This window comes from Gossypium arboreum, chromosome 6 (genome assembly GCF_025698485.1).
Source record: "Gossypium arboreum isolate Shixiya-1 chromosome 6, ASM2569848v2, whole genome shotgun sequence".
Classification (NCBI taxonomy): Eukaryota; Viridiplantae; Streptophyta; class Magnoliopsida; order Malvales; family Malvaceae; genus Gossypium; species Gossypium arboreum.
Window position 1 is genome coordinate 5600974 of NC_069075.1, and position 26222 is coordinate 5627195.

General features: G+C 35.7%; 1 protein-coding gene across 1 annotated transcript; it reads left to right on the forward strand.

Annotated features, from left to right (window-relative positions):
• Positions 1 to 142: 142 nt before the first annotated feature.
• LOC108485290 (metacaspase-9-like) lies at positions 143 to 25639 on the forward strand. The gene is made up of 6 exons (XM_017789115.1): positions 143 to 206; positions 13392 to 13598; positions 23050 to 23052; positions 24847 to 24963; positions 25041 to 25403; positions 25455 to 25639. The coding sequence occupies exons 1-6, from the start codon at positions 143 to 145 to the stop codon at positions 25637 to 25639; spliced, it is 939 nt and encodes a 312-aa protein (XP_017644604.1).
• Positions 25640 to 26222: the final 583 nt, after the last annotated feature.

Genomic DNA, 26222 nt, shown 5'->3' on the forward strand with positions numbered 1-26222 from the left:
TTCCAAATAACATGCATTAGGAGAGTGATTTCATGGTTAAACGGGCTTGACTATACCTTAAACGGTTGTGGTAAATATGACACGTTTCAATCCAAGATCTTCATCTTGAAAGAGATTCTTCCTAGTCGGAGACAAAGGATATATGCGGATGAACATCGATCAGTACTCTGAACCAATGCACAAGGTGTCCATAATGGATTCCTCAAGTGAGGAGGTTTGGAGTGCAGGGTTCCAGAAGCTCGAGGCATTAAAAAAGTGATTGAAAATGTTTACATTAATCCCATTCAACGTTTTCCATATTTTTCAACAATTTTAATATTTTTTTATAATTTTTTTTATTTCATTACTTTAAATTGTATTTAATATTTTATTTACATTAGTTAGGTGTATAAAGAAATATATTTATAAATACTATTAAATACATAAATTTAAATGATATAATTAATTTTATACATTAAAAGAGGAGGGATCTGCTTACACCAAATGTGAAACTAAAGTAATTTTATACGCTTTAATATATTTTTGTATGATTATTAATTTAACAATCTAACCATTGAATTTATCGATATTATTGCACTTTTCATGCATTTAAATTTTCAAATTGATTTGATATTTCTATCATATCGATCTAAAATATTGTATATATTAATATTTATTAAACGATTAAAAGTATTCATACATAAAACAAATAGTTAGAAAATTTTAATTTACGTTAAAGATATACATGATTTATGTAAATGAAATATTAAATAGAACGTTTTATCATTACAATATTACTTGTACAAAAACATATGAAAGGGTGTAAACTACTTTAGTTTAATGTCCATAATGGTCATTTTGCATTTTACTATAAATCTATAATCTATTTTACTGTAATTGTTGTATTTGAATACCAACACATATCTCACTACTGATTTTAATTTTATCACTATAGTAACTAATCTCATTGCTATAGTAATTAATGTCATCATCACCGCTATTTTTAATCTCATTGAAATTAATCTCGTCACTAGAGGTAGTGACCAGAGCAAATAGGGACGTGGCTAGACTTGATCATGGGCTAAGTTGAGCTGGGATTTCAAGCCAATTTTCTAGGCTCGGGCCTAACCTGACCCGAAAAATAGGCTTAAAATTTTGATCAAGCCTAGTCCAGATAAGAAAATGCCAAACCTGTACCTGGCTTAGCCTACCGTATTAAAACTTTTTTATATAATTTTTATTTTAAAAATATAATATATCAAATACACTAAAAATATTAAAATAAATGTTTCTCAATAAATTGAAAATACATTTCAAAAAAGTTGTTATACTTGAATAATATTAAGATAGTTACAACTTAGCAAGAAAATACCTCTAAAATAGTAGCACAATTAATAATAAAACAAACTTATACGATATTCAAACTTTAACAATAAAATAGTAGCAATATAATAGCAAAATGGTAGAAAACAATAGTTAATAGCAGTAGTAAATTTTTTTTAAGCAAATTCAAGTATGGTCGGGCTTGAGCAAAAAATTTTACCTGAGACCCAACCCGTTTGGAAAACAAGCCTTATTTTTTATTAGAGCCTATTTTTTGGGCCTATATTTTTGCTTAAACAATCTCACTTTTTGGGCAGGTTTTTGAGTTTAAATGGATAACCCAACCCATAATCAGGTCTAATCGTGACCCCCTTCATATAAAATTGACTCTTTATACCCTCTAAAATAGAAAATTGCTATTTAAACCTCTCTAAAATCTATTAAATTATTTGTTAAACATTGTATAATTACAATTTATTCTAAAAATAATAAAATTTTGATTTCACACGTCCAAAAACTATATACATACATAATTTAACTGAGACCCTTAAAATCAATTTTCTAACCTTACCCCTACACAAACCGCACATTCAAATATACCCTAAGACATAGAAATTAGAAGCTAGGCAACACAATCACGATAGTAGGACCTACAGCCCTTGCAGTTGCAGCCGAAGGTCAACCTGAGCCACGACCAAGATAAAAACATAAAGATGAGGTGGTGGACGAAGGCGAAGCAGATCATATCATTGCTGTTATAATCATTTATCTTCGACCACCACCCTATATTTTCTATCTTTTATCTAATTCTTTGTCTGACAAAGGAATACCTAGCTGCCTTTTGCTAGAGCTTTCTTGCTTCTGTTGGAAACCACCTTCTCTTCCTCTTTGTCCATCACAACACCTTTCCTCCTCCCAATTCGGATTAACGACCCACTCTTTTATTTTTAATTTATTTCACATTCAATATTATCAAATAATTCCATAACAACAGAGTCACCCTTTTATGCAATATTGATATACAAATTCCTTGCACAAAATGTTTGCATATGCATGGATTTCGCATGCATTTTACAAAACACAAACGACAAACAAAAGTGTTGTACCTACCTACCTACCTACATGTCGTCATCTTTATGGTCAGTACACATGCTATAAATTAGGCTATTTTACCAAATTAATCTAAAAAAATTGATATTTACAAAAATGACACAGGTAAAAAAATAATCATTAAAATAACCTGAAATGCATAGTAGAATAGGGGTTTTGGCCTTCTAATGGCCAGCACCACCTCATATTTTGGCCCCATGATTGTCTGATGATTGTGTCAGGTTTTAAATTTTTTTTTTAATTTTGGCCTTTCAATGGCCGGCACCAAGATATTTTTTTTAAAATCGTATTATATTGGTATAAAAAATACGAGTATTTAAAAAAAATTTGGTGCTGGCCTGTCAATGGCTGGCACCATGTACGAGTATTTAATTTTTTTTGGCCTTCAATGGCCGGCAACAGTACAAAAAAAAATTAAAATTTTTTTTTGTGCTAGCATGTCAATGGCCGGCACTAGGTACGAAAAAAATTCAAATTTTTTTTTGTGTTGATGCTAGCCATTAGAAGGCCAAAACAAAAAAAAATTAAATACTCATACCTGGTGCCGGCCATTGATAGACCAGCACAAAAAAATTTTGATTTTTTTTTGTACTGGTGCCGGCCATTGACAGGTCAACACAAAAAAAATGATTTGTTTCGTACCTAGTGCTGGCCATTGACAGGTCAGCACAAAAAAATTTTGATTTTTTTTTCGTACTGGTGTCGGCCATTAGAAAGCCAAAACAATTTTTTTTAAATACTTGTACCTGGTGTCGGCCATTAGAAGGCCAAAACAAAAAAAAAAAAATTAAATACTCATACCTGGTGCCGACCATTGACAGGCCAGCACCAAATTTTTTTTAAAATACTTGTATTTTTGTATACCAATATGATACGATTTTCAGAAAAAATACCCTGGTGCCAGCATTGGAAGGCCAAAACCAAAAATCTCAATTTTTTAAAGCCCGACACAATCATCAAGCAATCATGGGGCCAAAATATGAGGTGGTACCGGCCATTAGAAGGCCAAAACCCATTTTACTGTTCATTTCAAGTCATTTTGGTGATTATTTTTGAACCTGGGTTATTTTTGTAAATATCAAAATTTTTTAGGTCAATTTGGTAAAATAGGCTATAAATTAGTGTATATATATATAGGTTATTAGTGAGACAGTGGAAGCACATTAATACAAGGGTACAAGCAACACAAAATAGTCAAATTACCAAAGCAAGATGGGTAAAGGTACTGTCGAAATCATTTTTAAAACCATTTTTAAATCGAGTTTTTGAAAATGAGAATCGACTTTAAGAAAAACGAAAATGGGAGTCGCCACCAATCTTTTTAGGTGTGATTGGATCACCTTATAAAATGTTTTGTTTTAAAACATTAATTTTGGTCTACGAAAGTCAAGAAAACGGATTCGGGAGTCGGTTACGTACGAGGAAGGGTTAGCACCCTTGTAACGCCCAAAAATTGGTACCTAATTGATTATCAAGTGTCTTTAATGTCGGAAATTTGAAAGTTTTAAGATGCAAACCTCTTTTAATTAGAATGTTTCAATTTTGAAAATTAAGGCTCACTTATTTCAAATGAGTCAAAACATCACATCCAGTAAGTTAGGACGCAACATTTTAAAACCTTCAAAACTAAGCTCGTCTTTCGAAAATTTATTTCTCGAAACAATAAAACGCCATATCCAGTAAGTTAGGACACTACGTTTTGAAATCTCGAAATAATTTTTTAAGTTTTGAAAACTCAAAATCACTTAGAAGGGTGCTTGACAATTCGAATTCAACGAAAAAAGTCGCAACCCAGTAAGTTAGGGCACTACCTTTCTCAAAGTTTCCAAACATCAAAAAAACCTTGGAATATTATTTTTAAATGACGTTTTAAGATGACATATTAATACATCATGAAGCATAGATGTAGAAAATATTCTAACATTTCCATACAAACATAAATAATATTATTATGACAAAACTAAATAACATGAACATACGTTTAATGAAAAAATCATACTAGGGTAAATATAAGATAATAAACAAATAAAAACATGAGTAAACTAAAAGAAAAACATAATACATGCAAAAATTATACAACAATATATATCATAAAATAGAACATAAAAGAAATAATTAAACATAGCATATAAAAAAATGAAACTATGCACAAATAAGATAAATGACATACAAAAAAAAAATGAATAAATAGAACATTTACAAATTATAAAAATATAATGCAATAGTTCAAAATACATGAAATGATAATATAATATATATATATATATATATATATATGCATAGAAAATATATATTTGAAAATAAACTATATAAAAGGTTAAATATTATAATATATAAAATACATAATCAAATGTATAAAAGATAGGAATAAATATACATATTTGAAAAATGAAGAAATTAAAATAAAAAAAGGTTGAAAAACTAAGATAGACGAAGAATAAAATAAAAACAAACCACAGAGAGTAAAAACGCAAGAGGGAGAGAAATTTGAGTGAATGCTTTCAAGAATTCTTATTGCTTCCCAAAACTCAAGTGTGTTACAATGAAGGGAGAGGCCTCTATTTATATTTCAGCCTCCCCAAATCCAACGGTACAGATCAATTACATCAACGTTAAGATTAAAGGATATCTACAAATTAAATCTCCAAGATTACAAGATCATATCTTCAAGATTGCATATCATATCTAAGATTGCATATCATATCTAAGATTGTATCATATCTAAGATTGCATATCCTTAAAGATTATATTTCCATATGAGTCAAGCTTATAGATGGACCTTAAATCTTTTCAAGTAATAGGCCATTCCGATTGGGCCAAATTATATGTTTGTAATTTTGTACTGGACTTGGACTTTGTTTTATTTTTATTTTTTGGAGGTTTATTATTTTAAATACTGGAATGGGCCGGGCAAAAATGGGCTATTATAGCTGCCCCTCTTTGCTTATTATCGTGTAACGAGAATAGAGCAAAGACTATAAAATAACCCATTTTGCCCGGTCTCATCAGCTTTAAACTTCATGGTCCTCAATCTGCTCCTTGTAAACTTATGACTGTCATGTTGATATCTTCGATCTGCTCTCTGCCAAACACAGAGACGCCAAATCTACTTCTTCGATTTGTTCTCTGACAATACATAGATGCCAAATCATCTTAGATTTGCTTCAGCGTAAGCACGCGAAGACCAAATCAGCTATGTCTTCAATTTGCTCCTTGTAAGCACAAGGATACCAAACCATCTTGGATCTACTTCAGTCTAATCATCTGAAGGTTAGATATGCTATGTGTCTGCCCTCCGTCGAATATGGAGACGCCAAAATTCGATTTGTTCTCTGACAATACAGAGATGCCAAATCATCTTAGACTTGCTTTAGCGTAAGCACGCGAAAACCAAATCAGCTATGTCTTCAATTTGCTCATTGTAAGCACAAGGATACCAAACCATCTTGGATCTGCTTCAGTCTAATCATCTGAAGGTTAGATCTGCTATGTGTCTGCCCTCCATCGAATATGGAGACGCCAAACTTCGATTTGTTCTCTGACAATACAGAGATGCCAAATCATTTTAGACTTGCTTCAGCGTAAGCACGCGAAAACCAAATCAGCTATGTCTTCGATTTGTTCCTTGTAAACACAATGATGCCAAATCATCTTGGATCTGCTTCAGTATAAACATCTGAAGGCCAGATGTACTATGTATCTGCTCTCCGTCGAATATGGAGACGCCAAACTTTGATTTGTTCTTTAACAATACAGAGATGCCAAATCATCTTAGATTTGCTTCATCGTAAGCACGTGAAAGCCAAATTAGCTATGTCTTCGATTTGTTCCTTGTAAACACAATGATGCCAAATCATCTTGGATCTGCTTCAGTATAAACATCTGAAGGCCAGATCTGCTATGTATCTGCTCTCCGTCGAATATGGAGACGCCAAACTTCGATTTGTTCTCTAACAATATAGAGATGCCAAATCATCTTAGATTTGCTTCATTGTAAGCACGTGAAAGCCAAATCAGCTATGTCTTCGATTTGTTCCTTGTAAGCACAAGGATGCCAAACCATCTTGGATCTTGCTTCAGCCAGATCTGCTATGCTGTGGCCTATTACCCTACCGCTTAGGGGATTAAGGCGCGTCATCTTTGATAACCTGTAGAATGATTATGCTTGCTAATTGGAATGCTATGATCGAAGTGAGTCGAATGTTCCTAATTAAACATGTTATGATGCAAAATGTTGTGAACATAACCCTTATCCTAGACGTCACCACTCATTCCTTCATTTGTCTTTTCTTTTCTCAAAGTATTATTCTTGCTCAGCCTGTAGGCTTGTACCCTTCCTCAAAATGCTACGATCCACTGAGGATGTCTGTAAGATAATCTTTCCTTAGAATTGAATCGTTGGTTTTGTCCATTTTCCTTTTGGACTGGAAGAAAGAAATTCCTCGAGTTCCTTCATCCCTTGCTTATGTGAATTCCTTAAACAATTGTCTTGTTTCAGTTTCTTGTATTATCTAGAAATTTCCAGAGTAATATGCAAAACTTCGTTTGTAAAGATATTTTAGTTTATCTATCATTATTTCAATGCAACATGCTTTATGAATAATGGGAGACAAATAAATTGATCCTGAGGATAATTAGATTTGGACAAATTATTGGAAGGAATGCAAAAAGATTGACTTGAGAACATATCTTTGCGAAGAAAAAGAATCCAAAGATAGTAAATAGGACAGAAATCAGATGCCCTAGATATCACCGCTTGAGCGTCTATACACCAGCTCCATGAAGACTTTCTTGAGTTCAACATGTGTTTAAAAGATCCAAAGTAATTCGTTGATACCTCGATATGTAACATACTTCACTTCTCGTCGAATCCGGTATAGCAAGGTCACTGCATGACTTTCCAAATTTGAGCTGCCCTTTCAGGTTTTCAACTCAAAACCCCTTTGGTCTCAAGGCACCCTTTGCGAGTTTTTACCTTGGCCTCTCCATTTTCTTTTTTATTTTTTTCTCTTTTTTTTATTTTTTTCTCTTTTTCTTTTCTTTTTTTTCCTTTTTTTTAAATAGAAGTCCCAAAGTGCCCTTTGCTGGTTTTCACCTTGGCTTCCCTTCTCCTTCAGACAAAGTACTCCTTGACCGAGTCCAAATTCACTGGATCAGATAAATTCTTCCTATCCATTTCTTGTCAAAATCAGTGCACCTCTAGAGAAAGGCCTCTTCGCAATATATGGCCCTTCCTAATTCAGCATCCTTTTGCATGGGAAGGATCTCTTTTAGCACAAGGTTTCCTTTATGAAATTCTTTTGGACGAACCTTCTTTGTCATAAGCCTGTGTCATCCATTCTTAGTATATTTGCTTAGGATGAATACTTTCAAGTTAAGTTTACTAGAGGTATTCAATTCTTGACTCCATCAAAGCTTGGAAGAAAAATCTTGATTCATAAACCCATGAGAAAGGGATTGCCCCAGCAGCAGTCCTGGCTGTTGTTTGTCAAACCCTACAAAAAGATGGTTTAATGATTCTCAGCAGACAAGAATGAAGTTGCTGACTTTATCCTTCAACCTGGAAAGCTGAGGTGCAGAGATTACTCCCGGAGCATACATCCCACCATGACTCGATGATGTTTCTAAAGCATCCCTAATCTTCATAAATTTCCCCCAATTGTGAAATTGCCAAATGAGCGTAGCAAATGGGAGCCACAACAAATATAGCTGTGGTGATACATATAGGATAGAGAATGAACAAACTCTTACAGATCATTAGCCGAAAACCTAGCCTAGTCTAAGAGAACATGATAGTGGGTCTGCCTCGTGATTCCAATCATTCCAGCATGGGTACCAAGGTAAAAATCATTATTCTTTAGATGGCATACTTTGTTGTCAATGACAGTACCATGTAGCACATTGTCAGGAGATCCCTGCTGAAAAAAACTTGGTATGATAGTTTTTCGTACAACAATAACCACAATCTTTAGGGTTCCGCTTCTCGTCAAGGAACTTGCAAGCCTCAATAACTTGATCAAAACTTGATTGAATTGAGACTCGCTAACTCCATCTTTGAAAATAATGATTTGATCAGGTTTCCTCTTCCCTGAACTTGTATAGAAGTCTAAGAGAGCTTCCTTCATGATACCGTCATCCACTTTGTCAGAAACTGGTTTTGAAGAAAGAATCTATCATTTTAAGCTTAAGAGACTGTGTACGGCCTGATGCCCCATAGCTGGAAATCAATAGCCACCGCTTGGAGCTAACCATCGCAGCTATTGACGGCACATCAGACTGCTCAGAAAAGCCAAACAATGCACCCATTCCAAGGATGATGGTTGGAACCTTTAAAACAACTAGAATTGAAGGTGTTTGCCCCAGCGTAAGCATAAAGAGTAGGCGGTAGTTTCTTATGCCAATTTTTACCAGTCTCGGTCATCTTCTGTAATTTGTTTTTTTTTCTTTTTCTTTTCTTTTGGCAACATTTGTTGTACTGTGGTATGGTGCATTATCTTTGAAAAGATTGCAAACTTTTGGCATTATGCAGTTATATATAATCTTTTTTTTTGAAATGGATGACTTTTGACTTTGTAATATTGGCATATGAAGCTATCTCCCCCTCTTAATCGAGTAGTTGACGTCCACAAAGATGAGTCATTGTCAGCTTGAAACTTTTGACGAGCTCGGGCCCATAACATACATGCCCCATAGGTCTTGACTCCTTTAAATTTGGCATTCATTGTAAAACTGATGCGATCCCTTTCCATGGTGGACCAACAGTGCCCCAAAACCTCATGTTTATCCTGGCAATTGCAAATCCTCCTGCATGCGTCTTTGGACCACATTTTTGAATTCCCATAATAGTCTCAACAAGGTATTGTTTTGTCTCCTCAGCTAATTCCAATTTCGCAATCTTTCCTTCCTCTAAGGCTATATTTCCTACCACCACTTCATGGGGTAAAAACCATTTTCAACAAATTCAGAAACAAGTCACAATTTCTGTCACCTTCAAAGTACTGAGATTCCTCTAAACACATATTGCACTCAAAAGGAACTCTGAATCTGTAGTATCGTTGCCCGTGTCATTGATATCTAGGGATCTATGATAGGCACACAAAAGAATATACAAGGAATAAATGAATTCAAGAATGACTATTTACATGAAATGAAAATTTATAAAGAATGGCAAAGATCAAAAGAATCAGAATGAAAGAATATTTACTCGGATAAATAATAAAAGTATGTTTTATTGAAAATAAAAATGTCTGAACATGAACCCACTTCTCAAAAGAAATCTCATTACTCCTAGGCTTTAGAGCAACAAGAGTGTTCTGAATATTACTCCGTAAAATTCCTAAAGATTACAGGAAGTTCTTCTGCAGCCCAATTGTTTAAAGAACTTCCCGGTTTGTAAGGTCGAATGCCCTCAAGGTTTCTTTGCTCAGTCCCTTCCTCATGTATGACATTGATGGGATGATTTTCATTTCCAAACACCCCCTTCTCCGGGTAAGCTATCCCTCCTGACACAAAAGTCGGGGATATGTAAGGGAACGTCGTTAATTCCCATTCAACTTCTTTTTCACTCAGCTGTGACCCTCTTCTCTCTCTCTTTTTTTCTTTCTCTTTTTAATAACTTTAACTAATTAGGGTCTTTTTATAATTTTGAATGCAAATGATGCAATGAAATGCTATAAGATGCAAATGAATACAAAAGGTATCGATCTCGATTCAATCTAATTTAGAAAACTTTATTTAGAAAAAGAATATCTTTACATATAAATGGATTACAAATACGCTTTCGTCCTAATGCCTAAAGTTTTAACAACAAGACAAACTCTTGGCCACGATCAGATTGTAGCTCATATTGGTGCTCAATATGTCAGCCTGTGCCGCCAATGTCTGTAAATAATTAACTGCCTCCTGAGTTTGAGCTACGACCTCACCTGTGGGGTAATCCGTGCAGCTAAGGGCACCTCCTCCAATACCTATGAAGTTGTTCTGATTATTTTGAGATAGATTAACGAACAGGTAGGTATCCCGTTCTGCAGTGTGCTTCCTTAAAATAATATCCTATATCCTCAATGTTTCTTGAAAGTTTTCAGATTTCTACCTACGCAGAGCATCATGCCTCGGTAATTTCGCAGCATAGCTAATCTCTAAAGGTCTTTGTATGATACGGTCTTTTTTAATCGCTTTCTTTCATGCTTACTTGAGCTATCCAGGCCATCGGGGCTTGCATTTCTATTGTTTCTGATAAGTACAACAGTAAACTCAAGCTTGTTGTTTGGTAGCGGTCCTATAGTAAACGAGGTTTTTACCATCATAGGCAAAATTCTTTCCATCCAACTCATTTTTGTAGGTCTCATGCACTCTATCAATCACTTTCCTTCCAATACCCTTACCATCCACATGGCAACCGTCTCCATATGAAAGAGAAATGCTATAATGGTAGAAGTGTCCATCGATATTCCTACACTCAATTTGAATTGCTCATCTATCCTCCTGTCAAGCAAATACTGCAAGTCCCCTTAGTTATTGTAGAACAACTGCTTGGCTTCATTACTCCATTGATCCCATATTTCCTTTAACTCTTAGAGACTATTTTGCGTCACGCTGATGCGAGTGTAACCCCATAATTCTGATGTGTATCCTTCAGCGTTTCCTTTGACCATTTATGGACGTTAACGTTGCCCTCCATTCTATCAAGAAGTCTGTTCTCCATACTTTCTAACTTAGAAACTGACCGTGAATCGATACCTTTTAAATGCAAAATGACATGCACAAAAGAAAGAAAACAGTCAGTATCATATGATATTAATAAACACAAAGATAACCTAAGTATAATTCTATCTATATTGAGCTCTTACGATTTTTCTATATGTGGTTTGTTTCTAAAGTTTGAGGTACCGAACCAGTGATTCCTCGATCCTCACCCATTATAGGCTCATTTGAATCGAGTTCGATTCAGGGAACACATTTCCCTATGGCTACGGAGATGAAAATCTCACGAAACCATAGGTACGGATGTATCCCGAAAGTGATCCACTATCCTGCACGGAGGCAAAAACCTCATGAAGGTGTAGCTTCTCACTCCCACTTATAGGTGTGACTACAACGGTCATGCAAATGTAATGCGTATTAGAATATAGCAACACATGCAATAATACAAACACATGTAATGCAAAGAGGATTAAATTTTAAAATTTTTAATTTCCTACATTAAGACAAGAGATAATCAATTACACGGCTTGGCTCTCTTATTAGTCTCCAGCGGAGTCGCCAAGCTATTGAAACCAATTTTAAAACCATTTTTAAATCGAGTTTTGGAAAATGGGAATCGACTTTAAGAAAAACGAAAACGGGAGTCGCCACCAATCTTTTTAGGTGTGATTGGATCACCTTATAAAATATTTTGTTTTAAAACATTAATTTTGGTCTACGAAAGTCGAGAAAACGAATTCGGGAGTCGGTTACGTACGAGGAAGGGTTATCACCCTCGTAACACCCAAAAATTGGTACCTAATTGATTATCAAGTGTCTTTAATGTCAGAAATTTGAAAGTTTTAAGATGCAAACCTCTTTTAATTAGAATGTTTCAATTTTGAAAATTGAGGCTCACTTATTTCAAACGAGTCAAAACATCACATCCAGTAAGTTAGGACGCAACATTTTAAAACCTTCGAAACTAAGCTCGTCTTTCGAAAATTTCTATCTCGAAACAACAAAACGTCATATCCAGTAAGTTAGGACATTATGTTTTGAAATCTCGAAATAATTGTTTAAGTTTTGAAAACTCAAAATCACTTAGAAGGGTGCTTGACTATTCGAATTCAACGAGAAAAGTCGCAACGTAGTAAGTTAGGGCACTACCTTTCTCGAAGTTTCCAAACATCAAGCATTGCCTTTTAATTTTTTTTTAAAAAAAAACTTGGAATATTATTTTTAAATGACATTTTAAGATGACATATTAATACATCATGAAGCATAGATGTACAAAATATTCTAACATTTCCATACAAACATAAATAATATCATTATGACAAAACTAAATAACATGAACATACGTTTAATGAAAAAAATCATACTAGGGTAAATATAAGATAATAAACAAATAAAAACATGAGTAAACTAAAAGAAAAACATAATACATGCAAAAATTATAAACATAAAAGAAAAGAAATAATTAAACATAGCATATAAAAAAATGAAACTATGCACAAATAAGAAAAATGACATACACAAAAAAATGAATAAATAGAACATTTACAAATTATAAAAATTTAATGCAATAGTTCAAAATACATGAAATGATAATATAATATATATATGCATAGAAAATATATATTTGAAAATAAACTATATAAAAGGTTAAATATTATAATATATAAAATACATAATCAAATGTATAAAAGATAGGAATAAATATACATATTTGAAAAATGAAGAAATTAAAATAAAAAAGGTTGAAAAACTAAGATAGACGAAGAATAAAATAAGAACAAACCACGAGAGTAAAAAGCAAGAGGAGAGAAATTTGAGTGAATGCTTTCAAGAATTCTTATTGCTTCCCAAAACTCAAGTGTGTTACAATGAAGGGAGAGGCCTCTATTTATAGTTGAGCCTTCCCAAATCCAACGGTACAGATCAATTACATCAACGGTTAAGATTAAAGGATATCTACAAATTAAATCTCCAAGATTACAAGATCATATCTTCAAGATTGCATATCATATCTAAGATTGCATATCATGTCTAAGATTGTATCATATCTAAGATTGCATATCATATCTAAGATTGCATATCCTTAAAGATTATATTTTCATATGAGTCAAGCTTATAGACGGACCTTAAATCTTTTCAAGTAATGGACCATTCCGATTGGGCCAAATTATATGTTTGTAATTTTGTACTGGACTTGGACTTTGTTTTATTTTTATTTTTTGGAGGTTTATTATTTTAAATACTGGAATGGGCCGGGCAAAAATGGGCTATTACAGGTACGAAGAGAGTTGTTCTGGTGGGATGCAACTACCCTAAGACCCAATTCAGCTTGCATGGATGCATCAATGATGTGAAAACCATAACAGATGTGATCCTGAGCGATGTTTATGTCCTCATCGATGTGCTAGGGTCGTCGATTCCACCTACTGGTGCAAACATTAAGGATGCACTTAATAGAATGGTGAAAAAGGCTAAACCAGGATGTTAGAGTTAGTAGTCAGTTAACAAGTCAGTAGCCAAGTTGGTATACAGCTTGGTGTAATAACCCTCACCCGTGTTCATCTCCGGAACAGGATACGAGGCATTACCTTTCTTAAACATACACAAGCATGCAAAATCGGGCTATAAAATTTCATTCAAATTAAAATCATCCAATCATATGTGTAACGTTCTTTTTATGAGCTTGCGAGGCCTAAAACATTCATTGAAAATGACTCAGGAATAAATCAAGAACTTTCGGAATTCATTTATTACTTATAAATTTTTTTTATGTTTCGAAGGGCCACATGCCCGTGTGGTTGGGCCTTGTGGGTTTCACACGCCTGTATGGCTTGGGACACGCCCGTGTCCCTTGTCCGTGGAGCTCTCTGACTCTGACGTGATCACACAAATTGAAGCACACGGCTAAGGCATACGCCCGTGTGGGACAAGGGACATGCCGTGTGACATGCCACATGCCCGTGGCTTAGGCCGTGTCTAACTTAGGGGGTATTATGTTTATGACATCATCAATAATATGAGGTTACACAGCCAAGACACACGCCCATGTCCCTAGGCCGTGTGGCTAAATAAATTATAAAAATTAGGTGCAAACTTTACACGGCTAGAGCATACACCAATATCTCCAAGCCGTGTCCTTCACGCGGCCATGTCTCAGCCCATATGGTCAATTCGGAACTAAAATTCAGGATGCAGGGAGACATATGGTCGGACTACACACCCATGGGGCTGTCTGTGTGTCACACACGGCCTAGACACATGCCCGTGTGTCTTACCCGTGTAGACAAAATAAGGCCATTTCTAGTCTCATTTATCACCCTAAACTTAACCATTTTCCTGCACCAAAATTTACAAGTATATTCCAACCAATTCAATCTATTTCCAATGCCCAAATTGACATGTTTCTATCTTCAATGATGCTTATGAACTTACCTTTACTTCACGTTACAGATATATATATTTGAAAATATTATCTAACTTGTTTCCATGTAAAATGTTTTATGTACTAATCCACAACATACCAATCTCAAAACATGCATTACTAGCCATTCTAATGGCTAGATTACAAACCAATATATTTATTTATCATTTGACCATAATAGCTTATACATGCCATTATAACAAAATAGGATCATCATTTATACCAAAATCTAGGGGTTGATAGTGTGATGATAACTCCGACCAAAATCCAACCTTTATGAGCTTCGAGCACTATAATACAAGGAAAATAAACCTAATAAGCATTAATGCTTAGTAAGTTCATATAACCAAACTATACTTACCATTTATATATATAACAAGTAAATCACACATAAGACAATTTATCCATCAATTTAGCAAACTAGCAAATATGGCCTACACAATTATCCAACCAAATTGGTTAGTACCAAAAAACATTAACATGCATAGATGAGTTTATCATGTCATTTCTTCTTATATCACTTTTTATGTCGTTTCCGTTGAATTATTGAATTTCCGATGGACCTTTCCTTTTCCAGTTGTACACTCGAGATGTACGTTCCCTTTTTAATGGTACACACAAAGTGCACTAATCCTTTTCAAGAGTACACACAAAGTATACACACCCTTTTCAAGTGTACACACTAAGTATACATAACCTTTTCATGTAGTATAAACAAAGTATACATAGCCTTTTCAAATTGTATACACAAAGTATACCTTTCCTTTTCATGATGAGATCAAAGGATTACCCTTTCGGGAAAATCTTTACTGCAACATATGCAGGACCTCATTTACACGGTAATCACCTATCCAATCGGAAATCAATATTCAAACGGTTTCACGTAACTTTTCATCAAGTACTTAGGAATCACAAGCCCATATTTATATGCTACACATACATACCATTTACAAGTCATAATTCACATGATTCATCAATCAAGTTAACACATTTTCATGCTTAATTATGTTATACGAACTTACCTTGACAATCGAACGTATCGTCTAATCCGAGACTTTTTCTTTTCCTCGGTCTTTGTCTTTGTTCGACACTTCCGGATCTATATAAATAAATTTAATCATCAATTTTCTAATTTCCATATTCAGTTGAGTCCATTTCACGTTCTACGCAAAAGTACTATTTTGCCCTCAAATTTTTAATTAATTTCAATTTCATCCCTAGGCTCGGAAATTGTAATTCATGCAATTTACTTCTTATTCCAAGCCTAATAAAAATTTTGATATAACTTTTACAGGACATGTATTTCACAAATTTTATCATTTTTCTGAGAATTTCACCACTTTTCAATTTAGTCCCTACACATGTTTCCACAAACAACCACTTTGTAAAAGTTATTTATCTATCACTAACCTTTCACATTTCTATCATAAACTTTCAATTTACATCATTTTCATCCATGGGTAATTTTATAAACTTTGATTTCTTTTCAAATTAATCCCCCAAAGAGAGAGATTAAACCTTCTCGATCTCAAAAATATGAAAATTATTAAAAACGGATATAGAACTTACCAATTCAAGCTTGAAAAGTTTCCTTTCTCTCTTCTGGGGTTTCCATGTATTTTTAGGGGTTGAAGATGATATAAAATAATATTAATTTCATTTTAATCATCAATTATCTTTTAATTATTTCAATTTCCAATTTAGTCCTTATCCTTTTTAAATTTTTCCATGGATGATTCACCAAAATATCTACATAGTTTTCATCAATGGTCTGATTGCTTTATAAAGACCTCACATTTTGAATTCATAGCTATTTAATCCTAATAGCAACTAGATTTCAACTTTGACATTTTATTCAATTTAGTCCTTTTTGCAATTAAACATATAATCGATACAATTTTTCTATAAAAATTTTCATACAATTTTCCTATCATATTACCAATCATTCTATGAAATTTAAATAATTTTATTTTTAGAACTCGAATTTGTGGTCCCGAAACCATTATTTCGATTTCACTTAAATTGGGCTATTACACTTGGAGTTTGTTGAAAAGCAGTTGATGGCTAAGAAGCTCTCTACAAATACAACTACTAAATGTACAAAGAAATTAAGTAATCAAGAATCAGAAAAGAAGTTAACCATTGCTATTTCTCTATTCTATCAAATACCATTTGAACCCAGTCATTAACATAGCATCATTCGCCGGCTAATCCTGGGATCCATGGCTACCACAAACTCTGCTGATTCTACGTCCGTTAAACCTGGCTCGGCTACCTTCACTGGTGATCGTGTTGTCAATTCGTTTCCTCAGCATGAGGTAGTCAAGCTAGAGGAGGGCACCTACATTCAATGGCACAAACAAATGAAGTTAATTATTGATGGATATGATCTCATCGGGTTCTTAGATGGAACCGTACCTCCACCACAAAGGTTTTTTCAAACTCAAGAAGGAAATCTTACGTCAAACCCGTCAACTTCGGTATTCACATAGCAAGACTAACTATTGCAGTCGTGGCTCCTCTCTATAGTCAGCCCATCGCTTCTCTCGTTATTTACAGATGCGCACACGGCTTGCAATGTATGGACCACCGCGACGAATCTGTTTGCCACTGGTACGGGGAAAAAGCAGTCCAAAATTCGACATGAGCTCCACTTGTTGAAGAAAGGTACGCTCTCTATTAAATTGTATGTTGCTCGCATAAAAAATCTTTGTGCACTTTTGGAATCGTCTGGATCTCGCATACCAGAAAAAGAAAGAGTCGAGATCATGCTCGTTAGTTTACCGCTGGAGTTTGAGGCGATCGTCTCCTCTACCTCGTTGTCTCCTAGCGTCGTATCGTTTCGGTAACAGCCTGGTTTAGACCCTAGTAGGAATAGTGGTTTCGGGCTCACGATCTGACATTGAAAAATTTATTTTATTATTATTATTATAGTTAAAGCATGATATTAAAATTGTGTAAAAATTTCGTGAAGAAATTTTACCGTTTGAATGGTTAATTCGGTAAAAAGGACTAAATTACGTAAAGCGTAAAAGTTGCATGCTATTAGTTAAAGGTGTTAATTGACCTTGGCTTTTAAATATAATGGACTTAAATGGTAAATAGCCCATTTATGAGATAGTGGAAGTTAGTGGAGTGGCATTTGGTGTATTTATTAATGTTTTTAAAGGGTAAAAAGGTAAATAGGTTATTAAAGTTAGTAATAAATAAAATAAAAGCTAAAATCATGTTATATTTTTTCATCTCCCACCGAATGAAAAGAAAAGAAACAGCCATGGAAACATTTGAGGGTTCAGCCCTTGATGTTTTTAATTGAGGTATGTTTCAAGTTCAGTTTTTAATGATTTTTATGTTTTTGTGATTGTTGCTTTGTGTTCTAGCTAGCCCGTACGCTAATTTCTGAATTTTTTGATGAATTTGTGAGTTTCCATTGATGAATATTCATGCGTTTTGGTGATTGATGATGAAATATAGAAGTTAGATGATAGTTTTACATATTTTACAAAGTGATTTTGAGTAAAAATGCAAATTATGGGTTAATTTGTGAAATTATGAAATTATGTTGTTAAAAGTATAAATAAAGTGAAAAGTATGGGCTGATTTGAGATTGGGTAAAATTCAGCCAAGCATGGGTGTGGTCAAATTTTGATTATTTTTGTGTTTTGTGAAATAGGGACTAAATTGTGAAAAATGTAAAATGTCAGGGGTAAAAGTGTAATTAGCCCATTTATGTGTTTTTGGATGAATTTGAGTAAATATGTGATTAAATAAGTTAAATTTCTATTGAATTAGATCAAGAAATGAGGAAATCGGATTTGGATCAGGGAAAGTAAAAAATTATTGAATAGTCATTTCGGTTCGTTCGTGTTAGTACGAGGTAAGTTCATAAGTAAATAAATGTTGTTAAATTGAAATATATGTGCATTATATGTGCTGAATTGAGTTGTAAAGAAATATAATTGTGAAGTTAAAATATGTAAAATGTGAATTGAATTTGAGGCATTAAGTGTGCGATAAATGAAATAGCTACGGCTATTAAAATGGCACTGAGTGTGCAAAATTATAACAACATTGGTTGAGAAAAGGGCACTATGTGTGTGATACCGATATAAGTTCGGTGTAATGTATTGGCACTAAGTGTGCGATACAATTATAACCCCGGCTAATTAATTGGCACTAAATGTGCGATACAATTATAGCTTCAGCTAATTAACTGACACTAGGTGTACGAGTTCGTTGAATGTTCAAGGACGATAAAATGAATTAGTGTTTCAAGCATTGGAGTGATAAATGTGATAGATAAGAACATAATGGTACAGGTATGTATGGAACCTATGCAGTTGATAATGTTAATTATGAAGTAGATGAAAAATTATGTAAATGAATGATGAAATGAGTTGGATTTGATAGCATTATTAATGCTATTTAAAAGATTAAAGATGTGGAATAAAAGTAAGATGTGGCTTTGATTATGAGTGCTTGGTTCGAAAACTTGAACAGATAATGAAATCAAATTGGTTGAGTTGATTATATGAGTCATGTATGAGAATTTGGTTTATGTGAATAAGGAAATTATGGATTTTCGAGTTGGAAGTGTTTATAAAGAAGTTGATATAACTTTATGTATGATTTGTAATAAATGACTATGGTTTGGTTGGCGATAAAATGAATATGTGTGAGTTCAATTTATATGAATGAGCTAATAGTTGTTAATCGAGTCTGAAAGCAGGGGTATACGTTCATTATTAAATAAGTTAAGTGAATTATTTAATGTGGTTTCATGAATTTACGAGTACAATGAAGGTATATGTGATTGAGATTTGTTAATTTTGGTTTAGTGATATTGGCCTATAAATATCATTGAAATGATTTAATTGCTTATGAATTACTAAGCTTTTAAAGCTTACTCCGTGTATTATCCTATGTCTATAGAGCTTCAGAGGCTTGCTCGGGTTGGAAGTTGGAGGAGACGTCATCACACTATCCGGTTATCGCTTCTTTAAATAAAAGCTTTAAGTTTTGGTAATGTGGCATGTATAGGCTAGTTTTGAGATGGTTCATTTTGACTTGTGTATTTATATGTAGCCATGCGAAAATGGCTTGCTAAAGATGTTAATGTTTGTGCATATTCGGGCATGGTATGAGTTCATTTTGGGAAGTATGTTTTATAGTATGTATGTATGGTATAATCTTAGTATGAGATTGATATGATAATTTGAGATGTTGATCCTGTATGAGTAAATGAATTTGGCATGTGATATTGATATGTTTTGGTATAGAAAGTGAACATGAAATTAATTGATGATATTATGGATTGATTGATACATGTTTGGAGTTGAATTTGACTGAAAATATAGTATATTGATACTTGAATGATGCTTGTAGGGAGGACTCAAATTGGGTGGCAAATTGGCTATTCAAATGGCCTATTTTTATCCACACGGGTAGAGACACGGGCATGTGTCTCAGCCGTGTGCGACACACGACTATGTTGCATGGTTGTGTGTCCCTTGGGGTACCCTACAATTGTAAGTCAGGCCCGAACACGGCCAAAGCACACAGGCGTGTGGCTAGCCGTGTGGCCCAAGTCAGACTCGACCACGGCCAAGGCACACAGGTGTGTTTTGTAGTCATGTGGACAAGTCTGAATATATGCCCTGTTTCGCCACGGCTTAGTCACACGGACGTGTCTAATGCCGTGTGAGGCACACGGCCTATTTACACGGACGTGTGACCTTTTAAAAGTTGAAATTTTTCTAAGTTCTGAAACTTCCTTATGTTATCGAATTAGTCTTGAATGTATGATTTAAACCTTGTATGATTGTTTAAAGTTTGTGATAAATATGAATGATCTATATTTTACTGAATTGAGAAGATTTTTGTGATCTGATTGTTCGGATCTAAGTTACAAGTCCGGTAATGCCTCTTAACCTATTCCAACGACGGATACGGGTTAGGGGTGTTACAGTTTCTAAGGTTGGTGGATGCGTTGGCTGAGTGCGAAAACAGACAAGTTTGGGCGATTCACGAAGTCGATGTCCATACGTATCTTGTTGAGAGTGGCTCGTTGCAAGCGTCGTCGCAAGGGGCGGAGGGATCCGTCCGTGGCGGTTATGGGTCTGGCCGGGGTCAAAGACAAAGCTTTAGATCCAGACTCCAATGTCAGATCTACAACAGGTTTGGTTACACCACTCAACGTTGCTACTATCGCTACCACCGAGACATGGAGGCGTCGTCGTCGACTACTCCAGTGCCGTACCATGGTGATCCGACCTATGCTCTACCAAATCCTAATATACCGCAAGAAGAAGGTGTGCATGAATGGGGGTCTCCTCAAGTGAAATCGGCTAGGGTTTTATATGGCCAAAATGCATGTGAGGATGGGCACTATCATTTGGTGGCCGGCTACTATGATGGTGGAATGTATGGGTCCATGCCATGTGGGCCTGCCTTGTCCTATGCACCTAATACAAGTGGGCCGAATTTTCTTCCTATGAATGTGGGCTCTCTCCAACATGGGCAATATATGGCACCTCCCTCTAAATTTGTTCCTAGGACGCACGCATATGGGCCAAATTTTAATGGCCGTAATTTTGGTTTATCAAGCCGTGAAGGGTCGTGTGCAAGTGGGCCTCCCAATGCTAGGCCAACGTCTCCCATTGTTCTCGATACGCCTATGTCCAATTATGTCTAGATCGATTCGTCTCCTGGGATTAGGCCAAATTTTAGACCGGTTGGTGGTGTTTCAGTTCCGTGGTCCACAAAACCCCGAGCTTGGGTCTACTCAGGATCTGACTCATGCATTTGACTACCTTGGGAACGCAATCTACATGCATCTGATTACTCCGATACATCAGGATCTCATATTAATACTACTCAGTTTGAGTCAACCGGAGGTTGCAACAATTCCTACATTCTTATGCCCGTTGCTACCACATCTTGGTACCCTGACTCTGGGGCTAGTCATCATGTTTGTCGGGATCCGTCGATTTTAAGCGACCTCACTCCGTACTCAGGTATGTCTTCTCATTTAATGGATAACGGGACTCCTGCTAAGATTTTGTTGGTTGGCAGTAGTGTTTTACTTACTCAGTCCAAATTGCTACGTTTTCCTAATGTTTTATGTATGCCCGGTATATGAAAGAATCTTCTGTCGGTATCACAGTTGGCTAATGATAATGTTGTGTTCTTTGAACTTCATCTGATTCATTGTGTTATTAAGGATATCGTGACCTAGGAAGTTTTGCTGACGGGCCACATTTATGAAGGACTATAACATTTTCCCGTACCTATGGTATCTGCTCTATCCACCGAAGCTTCTGAAGCTCATTTTGTTGCTCATACGAAGGTTCAAAATAAAACTGTTGATTGTCTTATTTTTACTTTGTGGCATAACCGCCTTGGCCACCCGTTTACGTCTATGGTTAAGAGTGTTTTAGACAAATGTAATATTGTATCTACAAAATATTGTTTTGATAGTATATGTATTGTTTGTCAACAAGAATGATCGCATAAACTGCCGTTCTCCATGTCTAACATTAAATATTAACCTTTTGATTTGATTGTCTCTGATCTTTGGGGCCCCAGGTCTGTTGCGTATGATGATAAGTGGTATTATGTGTCGTTTATTGATATGAGCACTAGATTTATATGGATTTACCTTCTTCGCAAAAAGTCTCAGACAGTAGAGTGCTTCACTCAATGTAAAAAATTGATAAAAACGTAGATTGCAAGTCTATTAAACAGTTTCAGAGTGACTGAGGTGGCGAGTACCGGGCCTTTACATTTGTTTTAGCATCCTAAGGGATTGTTAATCGATTAACCTATCTGTATACTTCCGAAGAAATGGCATGGTTGAGCGAAAACACCAACACGTTGTTGAAATAGGCTTAACGTTATTGGCCCAAGCTGGCCTAGCTATGGATTACTGGGGGTATGCTTTTTGCTGTGCGGTTCATCTCATTAATTGCCTTTCTACTACAGTTCTCAAAGGTCAGTCTCCGTTTAAAGCTCTTTATGGCTGTGAACCCACTTACGAGCATCTTCGGGTTTCCATACTTACGTCTATTTTCGACATATAAGTTACATTTTCATTCTCAACCTTCTATTTTTTTGGGGCTATAGTGTTCAACATAAGGGTTATCAGTGCCTCTTACCGAATGGTAAAATAATCATTTCCTGGCATGTTGTATTTGATGAGAATAGGCTTCTATCCTCTGAGAGGGGTTTACAAGACACGATAATGGCCTTTAGTATGCCCGTTTCAACATTGGTACCTCTTGTTCGGACTATTTCGTCTCGACATGTAGAGCCAGTCACAGCACCACCACCTATGGTCAATTCACCGCCAGCAAATAGTTCTGCCTCATCTTTATTGAGTGCTGCTCCTGTGACTCATCACATATGTGTGTCGAATAATGAGGGTACATCGAATAATGAGGATTCATCGACTAGTGGAACAAGTTCTGCCCTGCCCATGACCAACACTCATTCCATAGTAACTCGAGCTAAAGCAGGTATTTTCAAACCAAAAGCTCTGTCTATTGAAGTTGTAGAACCATCTACGATTGAGGAGGCACTGTCTACTGCTGAGACGTGTTGCTGCTCAAGCTGAGTATGATGCTCTTGTTAGCAATTCTACCTAGAAGCTGGTTGCCCTACCACCAAATCGCAAGGTCATCCGATGCAAATGGTTGTTCAAAATAAAAAAGAACCCTGATGGCACTGTTACCCGGAGGAAGGCTCGACTAGTAGCAAAAGGTTGTTCTCAAGTTCCTGGCTGTGACTTCAACGAAACGTTTAGTCCGGTTGTGAAACCTGTCACTGTTAGAGTTATCTTGATCATTGTTGTTTCCAAGGGATGGTTACTTCGACAGGCAAATGTCAATAATGCATTTTTAAATGGTGATTTGGACACTAAAGTGTTTATGCAACAACCTCCGGCTTATGTTCAGTATGATTCGACTGGCCGCCCAATTGTGTGTCGTCTGAAGAAAGCTCTATATGGCCTTCGACAAGCCTCTCGTGCCTGGTTTGAAAAGTTGAAGCTTTTTCTTATGTCTATTGGTTTCGTCATCTCGAAGTCTGATGCATCCTTATTTGTTCGGATTACGACTGACTCCACACTCTATGTTCTGGTATATGTTGATGACATTATTATTACTGGAAGTGTGCCTACTACTATTGATTGGTTTGTTCGGTTGTTAAATGATGAATTTTGGCTTAAGGACATGGGTAATCTACACTATTTTCTCGGCATAGAGGTGACATGCTCTTCTTCAGGATACCTTCACCTTTGTCAGACCAAATACATACGTGATATTCTTGTTCACGCGTTCATGACCGATACCAAGAGTGTCCACACTCTGATGGTTAGCTTGTCTAATCTCTCCAAGAAGGATGGCGACCGTTTAGAGGATCCAACGGAGTATAGGAGCCTTGCTGGTGCACTCCAGTATGTTGTAATTACTAGGCCCGATATTGCATATGCAGTAAACAGGATATGCCAATTTATGCATAACCCTACCACCGCTCACATGACTGCCCAAAAATGCATCTTGCGGTAGTTGTGTGGGACTCTCGACCTTGGGATTGTGTTTCACCTGTCTGCATGACTTTCTTTAGTTGCATATGCTGACGCTAACTAGGGGCTCGATTTTGATGACCATCGGTCAACTTCGTGGATTGGTTTATTTTGGACCACTCCTGTGTCGTGGTGCTCTAAAAAGCAGCAAGTGGTTTCTCGCTCCACGGCAGAGGCAGAATATAGAAGCCTTACTGCAGCCACTAGTGAGGTTACCTGGCTACTTTCCTTGCTTCAAGAACTACAGATTAAGTCTGACGATACTCCAAGTATTTGGTGCGAAAGTTCTAATACTATTGCAATTGCAGCCAATCTTGTCTTACATTCTAAGTTCAAACATGTCGAGCTCGACTTGTTTTTTGTTCGTGAGCGAGTTACGGATGGGTCTATTTTGGTTGGTGAAGTTCCCGCATGTGACCAAGTAGCAGATGTTCTCACTAAGCCACTGTCAGTGACAATTTTTGCTCTGTTTAGAAATCTTCTTCGAGTCTTGCCCGTCAAGAAGATAGGTGAATGTTAAAGTTAGCAGTTAGTCAGTTAACAAGTCAGTAGCCAAGTTGTTATACAGCTTGGAGTTTGTTGAAAAGCAGATGATGGCTAAGAAGCTCTCTATAAATACAACTACTAAATGTACAAAGAAATTAAGTAATCAAGAATCAGAAAAGAAGTTAACCATTGCTATTTCTCTATTCTATCAAATACCATTTGAACCCAGTCTTTAACACAGGAGATGTCCTATTTTTCTACTTCAGTGGACATGGAACACGCATTCCAATCTTTCAACCTGGCCAGCCTTTCAAGCATGAAGAAGCAATCGCGGCTTGTGATTTAAATCTTGTCACTGGTAGGTTTTTGTTTGAATTTATATATTTATTTTAGCAAAACATATTCATACCCTATATATATACATGGTTTCTTCAGACGTGGACTTCAAGCGTTTAGTTAACCGACTACCAGAAGGAGCAAGCTTCACAATCCTATCAGATTCGTGCCACAGTGGTGGTCTCATTGAAAAAGAGAAAGAACAATTAGGTGCTGAGCATACGACAACACCACTAAATACCGACAAGCCTAAACCTTCTCAGGCTAAGGCTAAGGGTCTTCCTTTTTATATCATACATAGTGGGATAGATACAGCAGCAGACATCCTACACGACGCAGCAAACGTTGGTCAAAAGATTTTCGGAATCTTCGGGAAAGATATGAGTCTCAAATTCCATCCTCACAATGGAGATGGGTTAATGGAGTTGGATCCACTGGAGGAGGATGAAGGGATTTTATTAAGTGGGTGTGAAGCCAATGAGACATAATATAACTTGGTTTTGGAGAATATAGCCTTTGGGGCGTTCACCCTTGCAGTGGTTAGGATAATCGATCAGCACATGGGTGCTGGAATAAGCAACAGAAAACTAATGGCTGAGGCTGCCATGATTTTGAAGGACAATGGATACGAGCAGAACCCTTGCCTTTATTGCAGTGATGGGAATACAAATGCAGCTTTCTTGGGTGGCTTTGCTTAAATTTCTGATGAAAATGCTGGTGCTCAGGCTGTCAGTGTCATCAATAATAATGTGCTATGTTTTGCACTACTACTAGAATAAATTTGACAGCCTGTTGACTTATATCTACCTACCGTTGTTTTCCTATGCATCTCCGTTTATAGCGTGCGTTTGTTATGTGTGAAATTCTAATGTATTGGTAAGTCAGGTCTTCAATGCCACTAGTATTTGTCTATTTATTCATGCCTATTTGTATTGTTCATCATGCTCTAATGTGGTATAAATAAATAAATAAAACCTTTTATTGTCTTATTTAGAGTTTTTTTTTTTTAATTTTATAATAACTTAGATTAAGGGAGGTTCCGGATTGTTATAACCAAGGGGGGCCGAACATTAGAAAAATGGAGTGGAGAAACGCAAGGTGTTCAACAATCTTCATCAATAACCTTCCAAATAACATGCATTAGGAGAGTGATTTCATGGTTAAACGGGTCCGATTCTACGATAAATAGCTTGTGGTAAAATGACATGCTTCAATTCAAGATTTTCATTTTGGAAGAGATCCTTTCTTACTTATCGGAGACAAAAGATATATGAGAACGAA

What these genes read in the sequence shown, in the direction of transcription:
- LOC108485290 (XM_017789115.1), top strand. Translation starts at nt 143, where the DNA reads ATGCGGATGAACATCGATCAGTACTCTGAACCAATGCACAAGGTGTCC. An exon ending in GTCCATAATGGATTCCTCAA is followed by an intron (nt 207 to 13,391) that starts GTGAGGAGGTTT and finishes GGGCTATTACAG; the next exon opens with GTACGAAGAGAGTTGTTCTG. An exon ending in TGATTTAAATCTTGTCACTG is followed by an intron (nt 24,964 to 25,040) that starts GTAGGTTTTTGT and finishes TGGTTTCTTCAG; the next exon opens with ACGTGGACTTCAAGCGTTTA.